General features: G+C 52.4%; 1 protein-coding gene across 1 annotated transcript; it reads right to left on the bottom strand.

The window, feature by feature from the left end:
* Nucleotides 1-9,807: 9,807 nt before the first annotated feature.
* LOC108525029 (translation initiation factor IF-2-like) lies at nt 9,808-10,837 on the bottom strand. Its single transcript, XM_017866091.1, has 3 exons — nt 10,489-10,837; nt 10,207-10,251; nt 9,808-10,113 (listed from the first exon to the last, which is right to left on the bottom strand). Exons 1-3 carry the CDS (start codon nt 10,570-10,572, stop codon nt 9,808-9,810), a joined length of 435 nt encoding a protein of 144 aa, XP_017721580.1. The 5' UTR covers nt 10,573-10,837.
* Nucleotides 10,838-13,044: the final 2,207 nt, after the last annotated feature.

Here is a 13,044-nt window from a genome sequence, read left to right as displayed (position 1 = left end):
GTGTCCCCGTGGTCTGCCTCAGTGCCCTCCCCGGACCCGGACAGTGTGGAAGGCACTGCTCGTGTCCCCGTGGTCTGCCTCAGTGCCCTCCCCGGACCCGGACAGTGTGGAAGGCACTGCTCGTGTCCCCGTGGTCTGCCTCAGTGCCCTCCCCGGACCCGGACAGTGTGGAAGGCACTGCTCGTGTCCCCGTGGTCTGCCTCAGTGCCCTCCCCGGACCCGGACAGTGTGGAAGGCACTGCTCGTGTCCCCGTGGTCTGCCTCAGTGCCCTCCCCGGACCCGGACAGTGTGGAAGGCACTGCTCGTGTCCCCGTGGTCTGCCTCAGTGCCCTGCTGCCCCTTTTCTTTCTGGAACAGAGTCGTTTGTGCTTTGCGGTGACGTTCTCAGCTGTGAAAAGTCTGATGTAAATCATTTGGCAAATGAGTGCTTCTCCATTCATGCCACCATTCTGCCCCCTTGGTGGTGGGCACGGGCTGCGGCTCACACCTGCAGCAGCACGAACAATGGACTTCACCCGTCCACGTGTCCAGCGCCATTCCCAGTCCTGAGACCTATGAAACCCGCTGGACAAGGTGCAGCTCTGGTTCTCAAAGGCCTGGTGCCTGCGGGAGGCTGGGGTGTGGCTGGGAGGCGGCTGCCAGTTGTCAGCGTCCCACACCCTGTGCCTTCCTGCAGCTCTCGCCCGGCATGGTGGGAAGTGACTCCAGCAACCACTCCAGAGTCCAAGCTCAGAGTCAGAGGTGGCCATGGGAGTGGCTTCTCGGCCGAGAAGGATGGGGAAGCCTGTGGCCAACAAGATCACAGCCATGGTGTCATCCCAAACCACACCTCCTGCGGTCCAGGCAGCCCGGGGAGTGAGGTGCTGGAGCGGAGCCTGGCGCTGGAGCTGGGCCTGGAGCTGGGCCAGTTGCTGGAGCTGGGCCTGGAGCTTGGCTAGGCGCTGGAGCTGGGTCAGGCGCTGGAGCTGGGTCAGGCGTGGGAGCTGGGTCAGGCGCTGGAGCCGGGTCAGGTGCTGGAGCTGGGCTTGGAGCTGGGTCAGGTGCTGGAGCCGGGTCAGGTGCTGGAGCTGGGCCTGGAGCTGGAGCTGGGTCAGGCGCTGGAGCCAGGTCAGGCGCTGGAGCCGGGCCTGGAGCTGGAGCTGGGTCAGCTGCTGGAGCTGGGTCAGGTGCTGGAGCCGGGTCAAGTGCTGGAGCTGGGCCTGGAGCTGGAGGTTGGCCAGTTGCTGGAGCTGGGTCAGGTGCTGGAGCGGAGCCAGGTGACCTCCCATCAATGTCACCCTCAGACCAAACCCATGACGCAGGTTTCAATTCCAGCTGACACTTAGGTTCTGGGTGATCCTAGACATTGCTTGTGCCTCTTTTTTTTTTTTTTTTTTTTGATGTTTGATTTTTCATAAAAGACTGCTTTTCAGAGCAGTTTTACAGTCACAGAAACATGGAGAAGAAGGTCCAGAGAGTTGGCCATATGCCTCCCGCCCCTACACAGGCACAGCCTCTCCCACCACCACCCTCTGGGGCTGGAGATGTGCATTTGTGCCGGGCGATGAACCCGCGCGGACGCATCAGGATGGTCCGGATCCCGGAGCTCACTGCAGGGCTCCCTCCTGGGGCCGCTCACTCCGTGGGTTTGGACGAATGTGTGATTGTAGGCGTCTGCCCTGTGGTGTCCCACGGAGCAGTTTCGCTGCTAAACATCCTCTGTGCTCTGCCCATTTGTCCTTCTCTCACCAAGCCCCTGGCCATCTGTCATCGTTCGACTGTCTCCGTAGTTTTGCCTTTCCCAGAATGTCGTCTAGTTGGACTCACGTGGTGTGTAGCCTTTTCAGACTGGCTTTGTTCCCTTAGTGCTGTGGATTCAAGCTGCTTCCCTGTCTTTTCATGCCTTGATGGTTCCTTTTCTGTTTTAGCGCTGAGTGATACTCCACTGCCCAGAAGTGCCCAGTTTATCCATTCACCAACTGAAGGGCATCTTGGTTGCGTCCCAGTTTGGACAAGTGAAGGGAAGCCGCTGTCAACCTGTGTGTGCAGGTTTCCGTGTGGACGAGGGAGTTCAGCTCTTTTGGGCAGGTACCAAGGTGTGTGCACGCTGGGTCACAGGGTCAGAGCCCATGCTGAGATTTATAAGCAGCTCCCAAACTGTCTTCCAAGTGGCCATGCTAGCTGCATCCTCTTTGGCAGTGGAGGAGCGTTCCTGTAGCGCCACATCATTGCCAGCCCTTGATGCTACCCGTGTCTGCAGGCCGGCTGTTCTAACAGGCACGTGAAGGGGTCTCCTCGTTTTAACTTGTATTTCCCTGATGACTGACAGGGGCATCTTCTCATATGTGTCTCTACCATCTTCTGAGGGGTCTGCGAAGGTCTTTGACCCACTTTTAAACTGGGCTTTTCTTATTATTGACTTTTAAGCGCTCTTTGTATTTTTCCCTTTACCAAGTATTGATTTTTTTTGTAAATATTTTCTCCCAGTCCGTGTCTTCTTTTCTCATACTCTTGACAGTGTTCTTTTGCAGAGCAAAAATATTTTAATTTTAAGAAAGTCCAGCTTACCAATTCTTTCACAGGCATACTTTTGGTATTGCTCATCTAGATTTCTTCCTATGCTGTTTTCTAGGAATTGTATAGTTTTGTGTTTTATGTTTAAGTCTGTGACTCATTTTGAGTTAATTTTTGTGAAAGGTGTAAGGTCTGAGTCTAGACTCATTATTTGTATGTAGGTGCTCAGTTGTTCCAGCACCGTTTTTTGAAAAGACCATCTTTCCCTATGGTGTTGCCTTTGCTCCTTCGTCAAGTACCAGTTGACTGCATCGATGTGGATATAGATACCTACGTGGATACCCGAGGTCTCTATTTAGTTCCATTGATTTCTTTGTCTGTTCCTTTGCCAATATCACCCTTTCTTTGTAGTGAGTTGTGCTGGCTATTCTGGGTCTTTTGCCTCTCCACATAAACTTTAAAATCAGTTTGTCAACATCCACAAAATAATTTGCTGAAAGTTTGACTAGGATAACATTGACTCTATCGATCAAACTGGGAAGAATGAACATCCTGACAATGTTGAATCTTCTGTCCATGAACACGAGAGAAGAGCTGAAAGAGGACATCCTCACCTCTTGAGCTGTTTGAACCTGGGAGGCAGAGGCTGCAGCGAGCCTTGCAGTGTCCTCAGGGAGAGAGGTCTCTCTCCTCGCCTTGTTCCTGATCTCTATTTCTTTCTTCTTGTTTCATTTTGTTGATCAGAGTTTTGTAGTTTTCCTTATATGGAACTTGTACGTATTTTATTAGATTTATACCTAAGTATTTCATTTGAGGAGACTGATGTAATTGTATTATGTTTTTAATTTCAAATTCCTTGTTCATTGCTAGTATACACAAAAGCAGCTGACTTTTGTATGTGAATCTTGTATCCTGCAAACTTGCTATAATTGCTTATTAGTTCCAGGAGGGTTTTCTTGGTCAATTCTTTTGGATTTTCTACATAGACAATCATGTTATCTGTGAACAGTTTTATTTCTTCCCTTCCAATCAGTATACTTTTTATTTGCCTTTTTTGTCTTATTGCATTAGTTAGGACTTCTGGTATGATATTGAAAAGATGTGACAGAGGACATCCTTGCCTTGTTCCTGATCTTGGTAGGAAAGCTGTGAGTTTCTCACCATTATTATTGTAGATATTCTGTGGCAAGTTGAAGAAATTCTCCTATATTCCTAGTTCACTGAGTTTTTATCATGAATGGGTACTGGATTTTGTCAAGTGATTTTTCTGCATCTCTTGATGTGATAATGCAATTTTTCTTCCCTAGCATGTTGACGTGATGGATTACATTATTGATTTCCAAATGCTGAATCAGATTTGCACACCTGGGGTAAGTTCCATGTGGTCTTGGTGTATAATTCTCTGTCTATATTATGGAATTCAATTTGATTATATTTGGCTGATGATTTTTGCATCTATGTTCATGAGATATATTGGTCTGTGGTTTTCTTATCTTCATCTGGTTTTGGTAGTAGGGTGATGCTGGCCTCATAGAATGAGTTTGGAAATATTTTCTCAACTTCTATCTTCTGAAAGAGGTTGTAGAGAATTGGCATAATTTATTCCTCACATGTTAGGCAAAATTCACTGTAAACCCATCTAGATTTGATGTTTTCTGATTTGGAAACTTGTTAATTAATTAATTAATTAATTAATTTTGAGACAGTTTCACTCTGCTGCCCAGGCTGAAGTGCAGTAGCATGATCTCAGTTCCCTGCAGCCTCTGCCTCCCATATTCAGGCAATTCTCCTGCCTCAGCCTCCCAAGTCACTGGGATTACAGATGTGTGCCAACATATCTGGCTAATTTTGGGAGGATTTTTAGTAGGGACGTTGTTTCCCCATGCTGGCTAGGCTAGTCTTGAACTTCTGGCCTCAAGTGATCCTCCCGCCTTGGCTTCCCAAAGTGCTGGAATTACAGGCATGAGCCACCATGCCTGGCCTGGAAAGTTGTTAGTTATTTATTCAATTTCTTCAATAGATACGGGTCTATTTAGATTGGCTAGCTCTTCTTGTGTGAGTTTTGACAGACTGTCTTTCAAGGAGTTGGTCCATCTCATCTAGGTTACAAATGGGCATAGAGTTGTTCATATTTCTCCCTTATTATCCTTTTCCTGTGCGCAGGATCCACAGTGTTGTGCCTTCTTTCATTCTGGTATTCATTTGTGTCCTCTCTCTCACTTTCTTAGCCTAGCTAGAGGCATATCCATTTTCTTTGTCTTTTCAGATAACTAGCTTTGGGTATCATTGCTTTTCTCTATTGATTTTGTCTTCAATTTTATTGATTTCTGCTGTAATTTGTGTTATGTCTTTTCTTCTGCTTACTTTGGATTCAATTTGCTCTTCTTTTTCTAGTCTCCTAAGATGGATGCTTAGGTAATTGGTTTTAGATCTGTCTTCTTTTCTAACATATATACGTGCTATAAATTTCCCTCTAAGTACTGCCTTTGTTGCATCCCACAAATTTTGGTAAGTTGTGTTTTCATTTTCATTTAGCTCAAAATATTTTTAAATTTCCCTTGGTATTTCTTCTTTGTCTCATGTGTTATGTAGAAATGTGTTGTTTAGTCTCTATGTATTTTGTGATTTTTTAGTTACCTTTCTGTTACTGGTTTTTAGTTTAACTGCATTGTGGTCTGAGAGCAGACATTGCCTGATATCTATTTGCTATGGTTTGCCTCTGTCTCCCCAGCCAAATCTCATCTGAAATTTGTAATCCCCACAATTGGAGATGAGATTTGGGTGGGGACACAGAGCCAAACCATATCAAACAGAAATCAGGCAATGTCTGCTCTCACCCAGGGGAGGGACCTGCTGAGAGGTGATTGGATCATGGGAGTAGTTTCCCCCATGCTGTTCTCATGATAGTGAGTTCTCACGAGATGTGATGGTTTAAAGGGTGTCACTTCCTCCTTCACTCTCTCTCTCTCTCCTGTCACCACATAAGACATGCCTTGCTTCCCCTTTGCCTTCCACCATGGTTGTAAGTTTCCTGAGGCCTTTCTCAGCTATGTAGAACTGAGAGTCAATTAAACCTCTTTTCTTTATAAAGTACCCAGTCTCAGATAGTTCTTTTACAGCATTGTGAAAGTGGACTAATACACAACTCTTTTACATTTGTTAAGGTATGATTTGTGACCCAAATGTGATCTATCTTGGTGAATGTTTCAGGTGAGCTCAAGAAGGTCGCTATTCTGCTGTTGGATGAAATGGTCTATAGATGTCAATTATATTCATTTGGTTGATGGTGTTGAGTTTGACTTTATCCTTAGTGATTTTTTTTTTGCCTACTGGATCTATCCATTTCTGATGGAGAAACACTGAAGTTTCCAACTATAATAGTAGATTAATCTATTTTTCCCTGTATTTCTATCCGTTTTGCCTTAAGTAGTTTGATGTTCTGTTGGCAGTCACACCCACTTTCAGGATTGTTATCTTTTTGGAGAACTGACCCTTTTATCATTATGGAATGCTCTGCTTCATCCCTGACCCTCTCCTCACTCTGAAGTGTACTGTCTGAAATTAATATAGTTACTCCCGCTTTCTTAGTGTTAGCAGGATATAAATCTCTCTATTCAGTTACTTTTAATCTACATGTACTTATATTTACAGTGGGTTTCTTATGGACAATATATAGTTGGGTCTTGTTTCCTGGACAGTCTATCTTCTAACTGGTGCATCTTCAGAATTCACATTCAAAGTAATTATGGACACAGTTGGGTTAGTATCTACCAGGTCTGTTACCGTTTTCCTTTGTTGCCCATGTTCTCTGTTCCTATTTTTTTCTTCTTTTTCTGTCATTTGTGGTTTTGAGTATTTTATATGATTCCATTTTCTCTCCTTTATTAGCATATCAGTTATACTTTTAAACTTTTTTTAGTGGTTGCCCTAAAGTTTATAACATATATGAACAACTAATCCAGGCCCATTTTCAAATAATACAATACCACTTCATGGATAGTGTGACACCTTCTAATAACAAAATCACTTTAATTTTTTCCTCCCATACTTTGTGTCATTGCTGCAATTGATTTCACTTACATATCAGCATACCTAGGTATGCATGCATATATACATGTCAGCATACATACTTAACATATGTAAGCACACATGACCAACTGCATTGTTGCTGTTATTACTTTGCACAAACTTATCTATTAGATCAGTGGAGAATCAGAACAAAGTGTTTTTATCTTACTTTGCTTTTTCCTCCTCCAATATTCTTCCTGTCTTTGGATCTGAGTAGTATTCTCTTTCTCTCTAAAGAGCTTCCTTTCGCATTTCTCACAGGGCAGGTTTACTGGCAACTGATGCCCTTAAGTTTTGTTTTTCTGAGGAAGTCTTTCTTTTCTCCTTTAAAGGATAATTTCACAGGGTACAGAATTCCAGGTTGGGGTCTATTTTTTCCTTTCTCAACACTTTAAATATTTCATTTCATTCTCTTCCTGCTTGTATGGTTTCCAAGCAGTCAAATGAAATGTCTGTCTTTGCTCCTCTGCAGCCAAGACATCTGCATCCTCAGTTTGTCACTCATTCATTCACTTCTACCCCAAGTTCTCCCATAGCTGCTCTTGGAGAACAGAGAGGACATCACCTGGTTCTTGCCTGCAGAAGCTGCAAGTCCAACAGCAAAGGGGACCCAGTGCACGAGAATGAGGGGGGCCGCAAGGTGGGGGGCTGCAAGGTGAGGGGCTCAGGTGGACCCCCCAACCCCGAAGGCCTTCTAGGCAAGGCTCTCATGCGTGGAACGCAGGCCAGCTGGAGGGCAGGGCCAGGCACGTGCCCCGGCTGCTCCTCAGCCTCCGCAGTGTGGCTTCCCCTCCCAAACAGAGCAGCTCAGAGTAACAGTGACAATGATCATAGCAGTGAGCGTGAGGTCAAAGCCCCTCGGGCGGGCGCTGCGCTCCTCTCGGACTCACAAGGGTCAGCATTTGGGTAACCCCTGCCTGCACCGCCACAGGGTTCTTAGGACAATGGGAGGAGCCTGTGTGAGTGTGGGAAAGGCAGCTGCAGGTCCCACGCTGAGAAGGTCCTGCGCTAAGAAGGTCCCACGCCTAGAAGCCAGTGCCTCTGGTCTGGCTCAGGCCCTGTCTGCACAGTAAGTCCAGCTGGCATCCCATAGGAAGAAAGGGCGTCCCCCAAGCGTGCTCCAGAAGCAGCTACAGGTCTGTCAGGCTGAAGCAGAGGCTGCATCTCAGGGTGCTCCCTGGATGCCACTGCCCCTGTAACGGCTCAGAAACAGCAGCTGTGGGCCCACCTCCCTCCTGCTTCTCTGGCCAGAGCCCATCACAGTGGTGGCAGAGACCATCTCTGGATTTTCTGCCGCAGTCAGACGGAGTCCACATCAGGACTTGAACGTTCTCTGCAATACAAGGAGGCGAGAGAGGTGGGTTCGAGTCCTACTCCTGCATGGGTGAGGGTGGTGTCTGGATGCAGGGCCTGGGAGCCTGCACCCCTCACCAGCAAGGCGGGCAGATGCTGCTTCCAGGTCCCCAATTCTGCCCCCACTGCCCAGGTCCCCAGGCATGCACAGAGTCCTGGACTTTCACTCCCCTGGGCAGTCAGTGGGGGAGAGGCCAGGGGCCTGCAGTCACCATGCCCTCAGGTTTCTGCCCAGGAATCATCGTGCCACTCGTCCTCCCTTCAGAGTTCAGGAAACTGAGGCAGGGGAGGCTGACGTTGCTGGAGGTCGCGTGCTAAGGAGCTGTCGAGCCACCTTTATGTACCTTCCCTGCGGGGCCCCAGGAGGGCTGCAAGGCCAGGGAACCCACTGCATGGTAGGGAGCTCTGGGATCTGGTGCCCGGGCCCCAGGAGGAAGAGGGAACTCATGGACTGCTCCTGGCTCCCCCACTCCCGGGCAAATGCAGGGAAGCCGAAGCCCTGGCCGTCCCCTCTCCTGGTTCGCAGAGGGCCATCGGGCACGATGGTGAGACATGGAGGGCGGGGAGGGCAGCGGGGACAGGGCAGGTGGCAGGGAGACATGGAGGGCAGGGAGGGCAGCAGGGCAGGTGGCAGGGAGACATGGAGGATGGGGAGGGCAGCGGGGACAGGCGGAAGGAAGCAGCCCCACCCCTCGATACCAGGCGCACTCCCTACCGTGACCGCCACAGCCACAGATGCCTCCAGACATGACCACGTGTCCCTGGGGGACCGAACCACTGGGCAGAGCACGTCCAGGCTTCCAGGGATCCCCTGAGGTGGCTGCCTCCTCCGGCGTCTCCCCACCCTTCCCCATCTCCCTTCTCCCTCCCTCCCTGGAAACGTCTGCTTCAAACCTGTGAGAAATGACTGCGGGCGGCTGTAAAAATCAAAACCCTCCCCTCAGGCCCAGAGGAAAAATGAGCCACTTCCATTTCTTGGCGCTTTTGCCCGGGAGCCTTGGACGAGCTTCCCGAGGCCTGGCCTCCGCCCAAGCAGCCAGTCCCTCCCCGGGGCCTCCCCGACGGGCTTCCTCGTTCTAAATGGAGTTGGAGGCGCCGCCGCAGACCCGGCGACGGGGCGAGGATTTTCAGAGTGGGCCCTACCTGCTGACAGGAGGGACAGTGTTTTCTCCAGTATTGCCGGAACAGCAGTGTTATAAAGGTTGCTACAGAAACACCTCGGGTGAGCATCGTCCAAAATAGAGTGTCTAGACAAACTCCTACTGTCTGACCTTTGATGTTTCCTGATCCACCCGATCTTGCCAAGCAAATTGGTGACTAAGCAGCAATTCCCTTCACACTCTGTCATAAAGGCCTGACGAGGCCCAGGCGCTGGGATCCATTTCAGTCTGGCTGCGCCGCTCCACCCGCACGGCTCCCACGTGGCTTCCCAGTGCGATGTGTGCCTGGGTCGCCATGAACTAATTTCAAGGCCGAGTCCAAAAGCCACAAGGCTGCCGGAAAACAGAACTCACTTTCAGCCAGCAGGGCCCCAGAGTTGACATAAAAAGTGAAGAGGGAGGCTGGAGGCGGCTCTGGCGAAAACAAAATAGAAGTCGGGGACGGGACGGCCCCAGTGGTCTCTCCCCGAGCAGGGTCTGGGTGGGGGGTGGGCGGCCATTTTACTAAATGAATAGAACGTGCTGCTTGGTGAGGCCGAGCCCCTCTTCACAGCCCGAGTCCTTCCTCCTCTGTCTCCCCTGCAATGCTCTGTCCTGAGCCTCTCAGAGTCACCTGTGTGAAGGGGCTAAGATGCAAGGAGACTTGTGCTCTGCTCTAAACAAGTGCAGTGGGGACCCTGATGTGATGGAATGGGGCGGCTTCCTTTCGCCCTGAGCCCGAGGTTCTGGGTTTCAGGCACTTGGGCTGGGCACGCTGCAGGTGGGACAGGGCTGAGGCTCCACTGGGCAGGGGTGTGGAGCTGTGGAGTAGGCACTTTGCTCTGAGGGACTGAGTGTGGCAGTGAGGGAGGTGGTACAGGCGAGGCAGAGTGGGGCGCGGGTGGCCTGGGGGACACTGAGGTTCATGGGGGGCAGGGGCTGCTCCAGCTGCTCCGCCGGCATGGCCACGCATCTGGCTTCTGTGCCGCTGGTGGCCAGGCTTTCCGCAGAGGGCAAAGCTGTCATTGAGGCTGCTTCCTCAGGGACAAACCTCTGGTCCTGAAATGGAAGGCGGTGGGGAGAGGAGACTCGTTTTACTGGAAAAGAGGCAACTTTGCCAGAACCACGTTGGTGCCACAAAGTGAGGAATACCTGTCTCTCCACACTGGTGCCAGCTGGCCCATTGCTGTAGCTTAACTGTCCAAAAAAGGAAAACGAGACACTTCACCAGATGCTGTAACTCTTGGACCAGAGAGCGAAGCGAAGGCCTCACTCTAAACCTCTCTGCAGCTGCGCACTCGGCCTGGCCGGCAGTCCCGCCGAGCAGAGCGGAAAGTGAGCTGGTACCAGTGCTTGTGGCAGGGCGAGCCTCATGTGTGCTGCGCCTTGAAGGGGGTGGCTTTGTGGCTTAGCATGTCGGTTTTCTACACGTACCAGAAACGCAAGTTTTCCAGAGTCCTCTGACCAGAGGTGGGTGAGACAGTGGCTGTTCTTCAGAAGACACAGAGAAGTCTGCATGTGTCTCTGAATTTCTCATAAACTGCTCCTGGCTGGTGCTGAAGCTCCCTCGAAGGCAAAGAGCTTCAGGCGGGCGATGCCTGCTCATTGGCCCCCGGCAGGCCTGCCAGCCTCCAGGCTGAGAGCAGCGTTCAGCATCCGAGCAGCCAGGCCCAGGTCCAGCCACCGCAGCCTGCACAGGCCTCTGCAGCCCCCGACTCAGTGGCGTGGGGAAGCTTGGCTCCGCGGAGCCACAGCACAGCCTGGAGACACGGAGGGTGTCCCTGTGGTGGCACCTTGGAGATGCCACTGAGCCGTTGCCTGCAGCCATGACTCAGCCCAGCAGTCCAAGTGCCAGGCGGAGAGCGACTCCTATCTACAGGGTGCCCACTGGGTGGGCAGGAGTGAGGCAGGCAAGGGGGAAGCTCCTGCCCGCGTCTCCTGGTCTCTGCAGCCTGTGCTGCTGGGTGCAGGGGGGCAGTCCAGGGACTGAGCAGGACTGTGCCACGGTGAAGAAAATCCACCTCCACCAGGGTCTGACCCCTGCTCGGTGCGGAGTCTGTCTTGGTCGGTTTCCTCATTGGAAGGTGGGGAAAACGAGAGCCCCTCCCGTGGATGTGTGTCTGCATTGATGATCAGTGGGGACAGAGCCTCCGTAGGGGGCTGCTGGGTGCAGGATGCTGGGCAGAGGGTAAGGTGGGGCATGGGGTGTGCGGGGCAGGAGGTTGCAGGAGCTTGTGGGTTGCGATGGTGCTGGGTGCAGCCCTGCTTGGGGCCCTGACACACACGGCAGAACCTCCATAGGGGGCCGCTGACCACCACCAGGTCTCCACTACCACAACGTGGCGTTGGGGACTGGCCAAGGCCCACAGGTGCCAGGGCAGCAGGGAGCCCCTGTCACAGCAGTGAAGGATGCCAAGGGCCCCGTAGTCCCGTGCCAGGACCCTAGCCTTGGCTCCTGCAGCCTGCCCCACCAGTGCTTCCTGGGGGGCACTGCAAAGTCCCCCCAGCATCGTGGGAGGGAGGCATGCCCCCAGCACGGTCTGTGCAGGAGGAGGACTTAACCCCACCTGAGGACTGGGATGTCCATTACCACCTCAATCCCAAGCCATGGCGATTCCACCTGCTTTAAACCACGACCCATGGAGAAGCGCACCTGCTCCCCTGGCTTTGGTGCGGCTGCACTCATGGTGTTGGGAGGACATGGACGTGCTGTAGTGACCTCTAAAGGAAAGTGTCACAGCTCTGCATGCCTTTTCCCATCCTACAATTGTCATATGTGTTTCACAAAATGAGTTATTTGAAAGAAACTGACGTCCAAAATACAGAACTTCTTTTGGAAGTTTTGAAGAATCCTGGACTCCAAGGGCTCCTCTTTTGAAAGCCAGTCCCTTCTCTGGCCACGAGGGCTGGGAGGGGTGTGCTGGGCCTGCACGGAGCCTGGGTGTGGTGTAGGAGGCCCTGAGGGAGTGCTGGAGCCAGGCAAGCTGGGCTCCTACCAGGAACCCGAACCCCGCCAGAGGGGGCCGGGCTCAGAGCAGAGGACACAGGCAGGGAGGCACCCCCAGGGCTTGGCACAGCAACCAGAGTCCGGGGTGTCCACAGTGTGGGACTGTGGTGTCCTTGGCATCCTTCACTGCTGTGACAGGGGCTCCCTGCTGCCCTGGCACCTGCGGGCCTTGGCCAGGGTACAGTGGTGCAGAGTGGGGATGAGGGTATGGGGTACAAGGGTATGGGTTGCAGGAGTGTGGGGTGTGGGAGTGTGCAGGGGCACAGCAGGTGCGGGGGTGTGGGAGTGTGCAGGGGCACAGCAGGTGCGGGGGTGTGGGAGTGTGCAGGGGCACAGCAGGTGCGGGGGTTATGGAGTATGGGGTGGGGGCTGCTGGGTGCAGGATGCTGGGGGTGTGAGGGGGTGGGGCAGGGGGGGTGTGGGGTTTTTGGGGTAGGGGGGGGGGGCTGCTGGGTGCAGGATGCTGGGGGTGTGAGGGTGTGGGGCATGGGGTGTGTGGGGCAGGAGGTTGCAGGAGCGTGTGGGATGCAATGGTGCTGGGTGCACGGAGCAGGGTTGTGCAGGGTGGGGGGCTCTAGGGGAGGTGTGGGGTGCAGGGGCGCCTCCAGCCCCGGACCTGCTGGGGTTGCGCTGGTTCTGCTGCTGATGGGTGACCCACCTGCTGCTGTGCGCAAGTTGATGAAAGTTTTGGCGCCTGGTTTTCTTACCTGAGAAATGGGGCTGATCATCCTGACTGATCGATCTGACTACCCGGTGCACTACCGACCTCTCTGATCCACAAGCTTCGAAAGCATTTTCCTATCGGGTGGGCTTCCCTCCAAGCACAAAGCCCCTGAGTTTCCTGCCTGGCTGCTGACTCCCACTTGCTGTCCGAGCTTCTGTAGGGGGGCTGGTTACCCCGAGACTCATGTGTCCAGGTGAGCTGGGAGGTCCCACATGGGAACACATGGGGATTGGGCATATGGGGGCCGGGGGACATGGGG

The sequence above is a fragment of the Rhinopithecus bieti genome, unplaced genomic scaffold (assembly GCF_001698545.2).
Source record: "Rhinopithecus bieti isolate Rb0 unplaced genomic scaffold, ASM169854v2 scaffold_84002, whole genome shotgun sequence".
NCBI classification, from domain to species: Eukaryota; Metazoa; Chordata; class Mammalia; order Primates; family Cercopithecidae; genus Rhinopithecus; species Rhinopithecus bieti.
This window is presented reverse-complemented; position numbering and strand designations above follow the sequence as displayed.

Excerpts from the sequence above, each read along its gene's own strand:
- LOC108525029 (XM_017866091.1), bottom strand. The coding sequence starts at position 10,572 with ATGCAGACTTCTCTGTGTCTTCTGAAGAACAGCCACTGTCTCACCCAC. Across the intron at positions 10,252-10,488 it reads CTGGAAAACTTGCGTTTCTG|TTAAGCTACAGCAATGGGCC; the intron begins GTACGTGTAGAA and ends TTTTTTGGACAG. Across the intron at positions 10,114-10,206 it reads GCACCAGTGTGGAGAGACAG|GACCAGAGGTTTGTCCCTGA; the intron begins GTATTCCTCACT and ends CTTCCATTTCAG.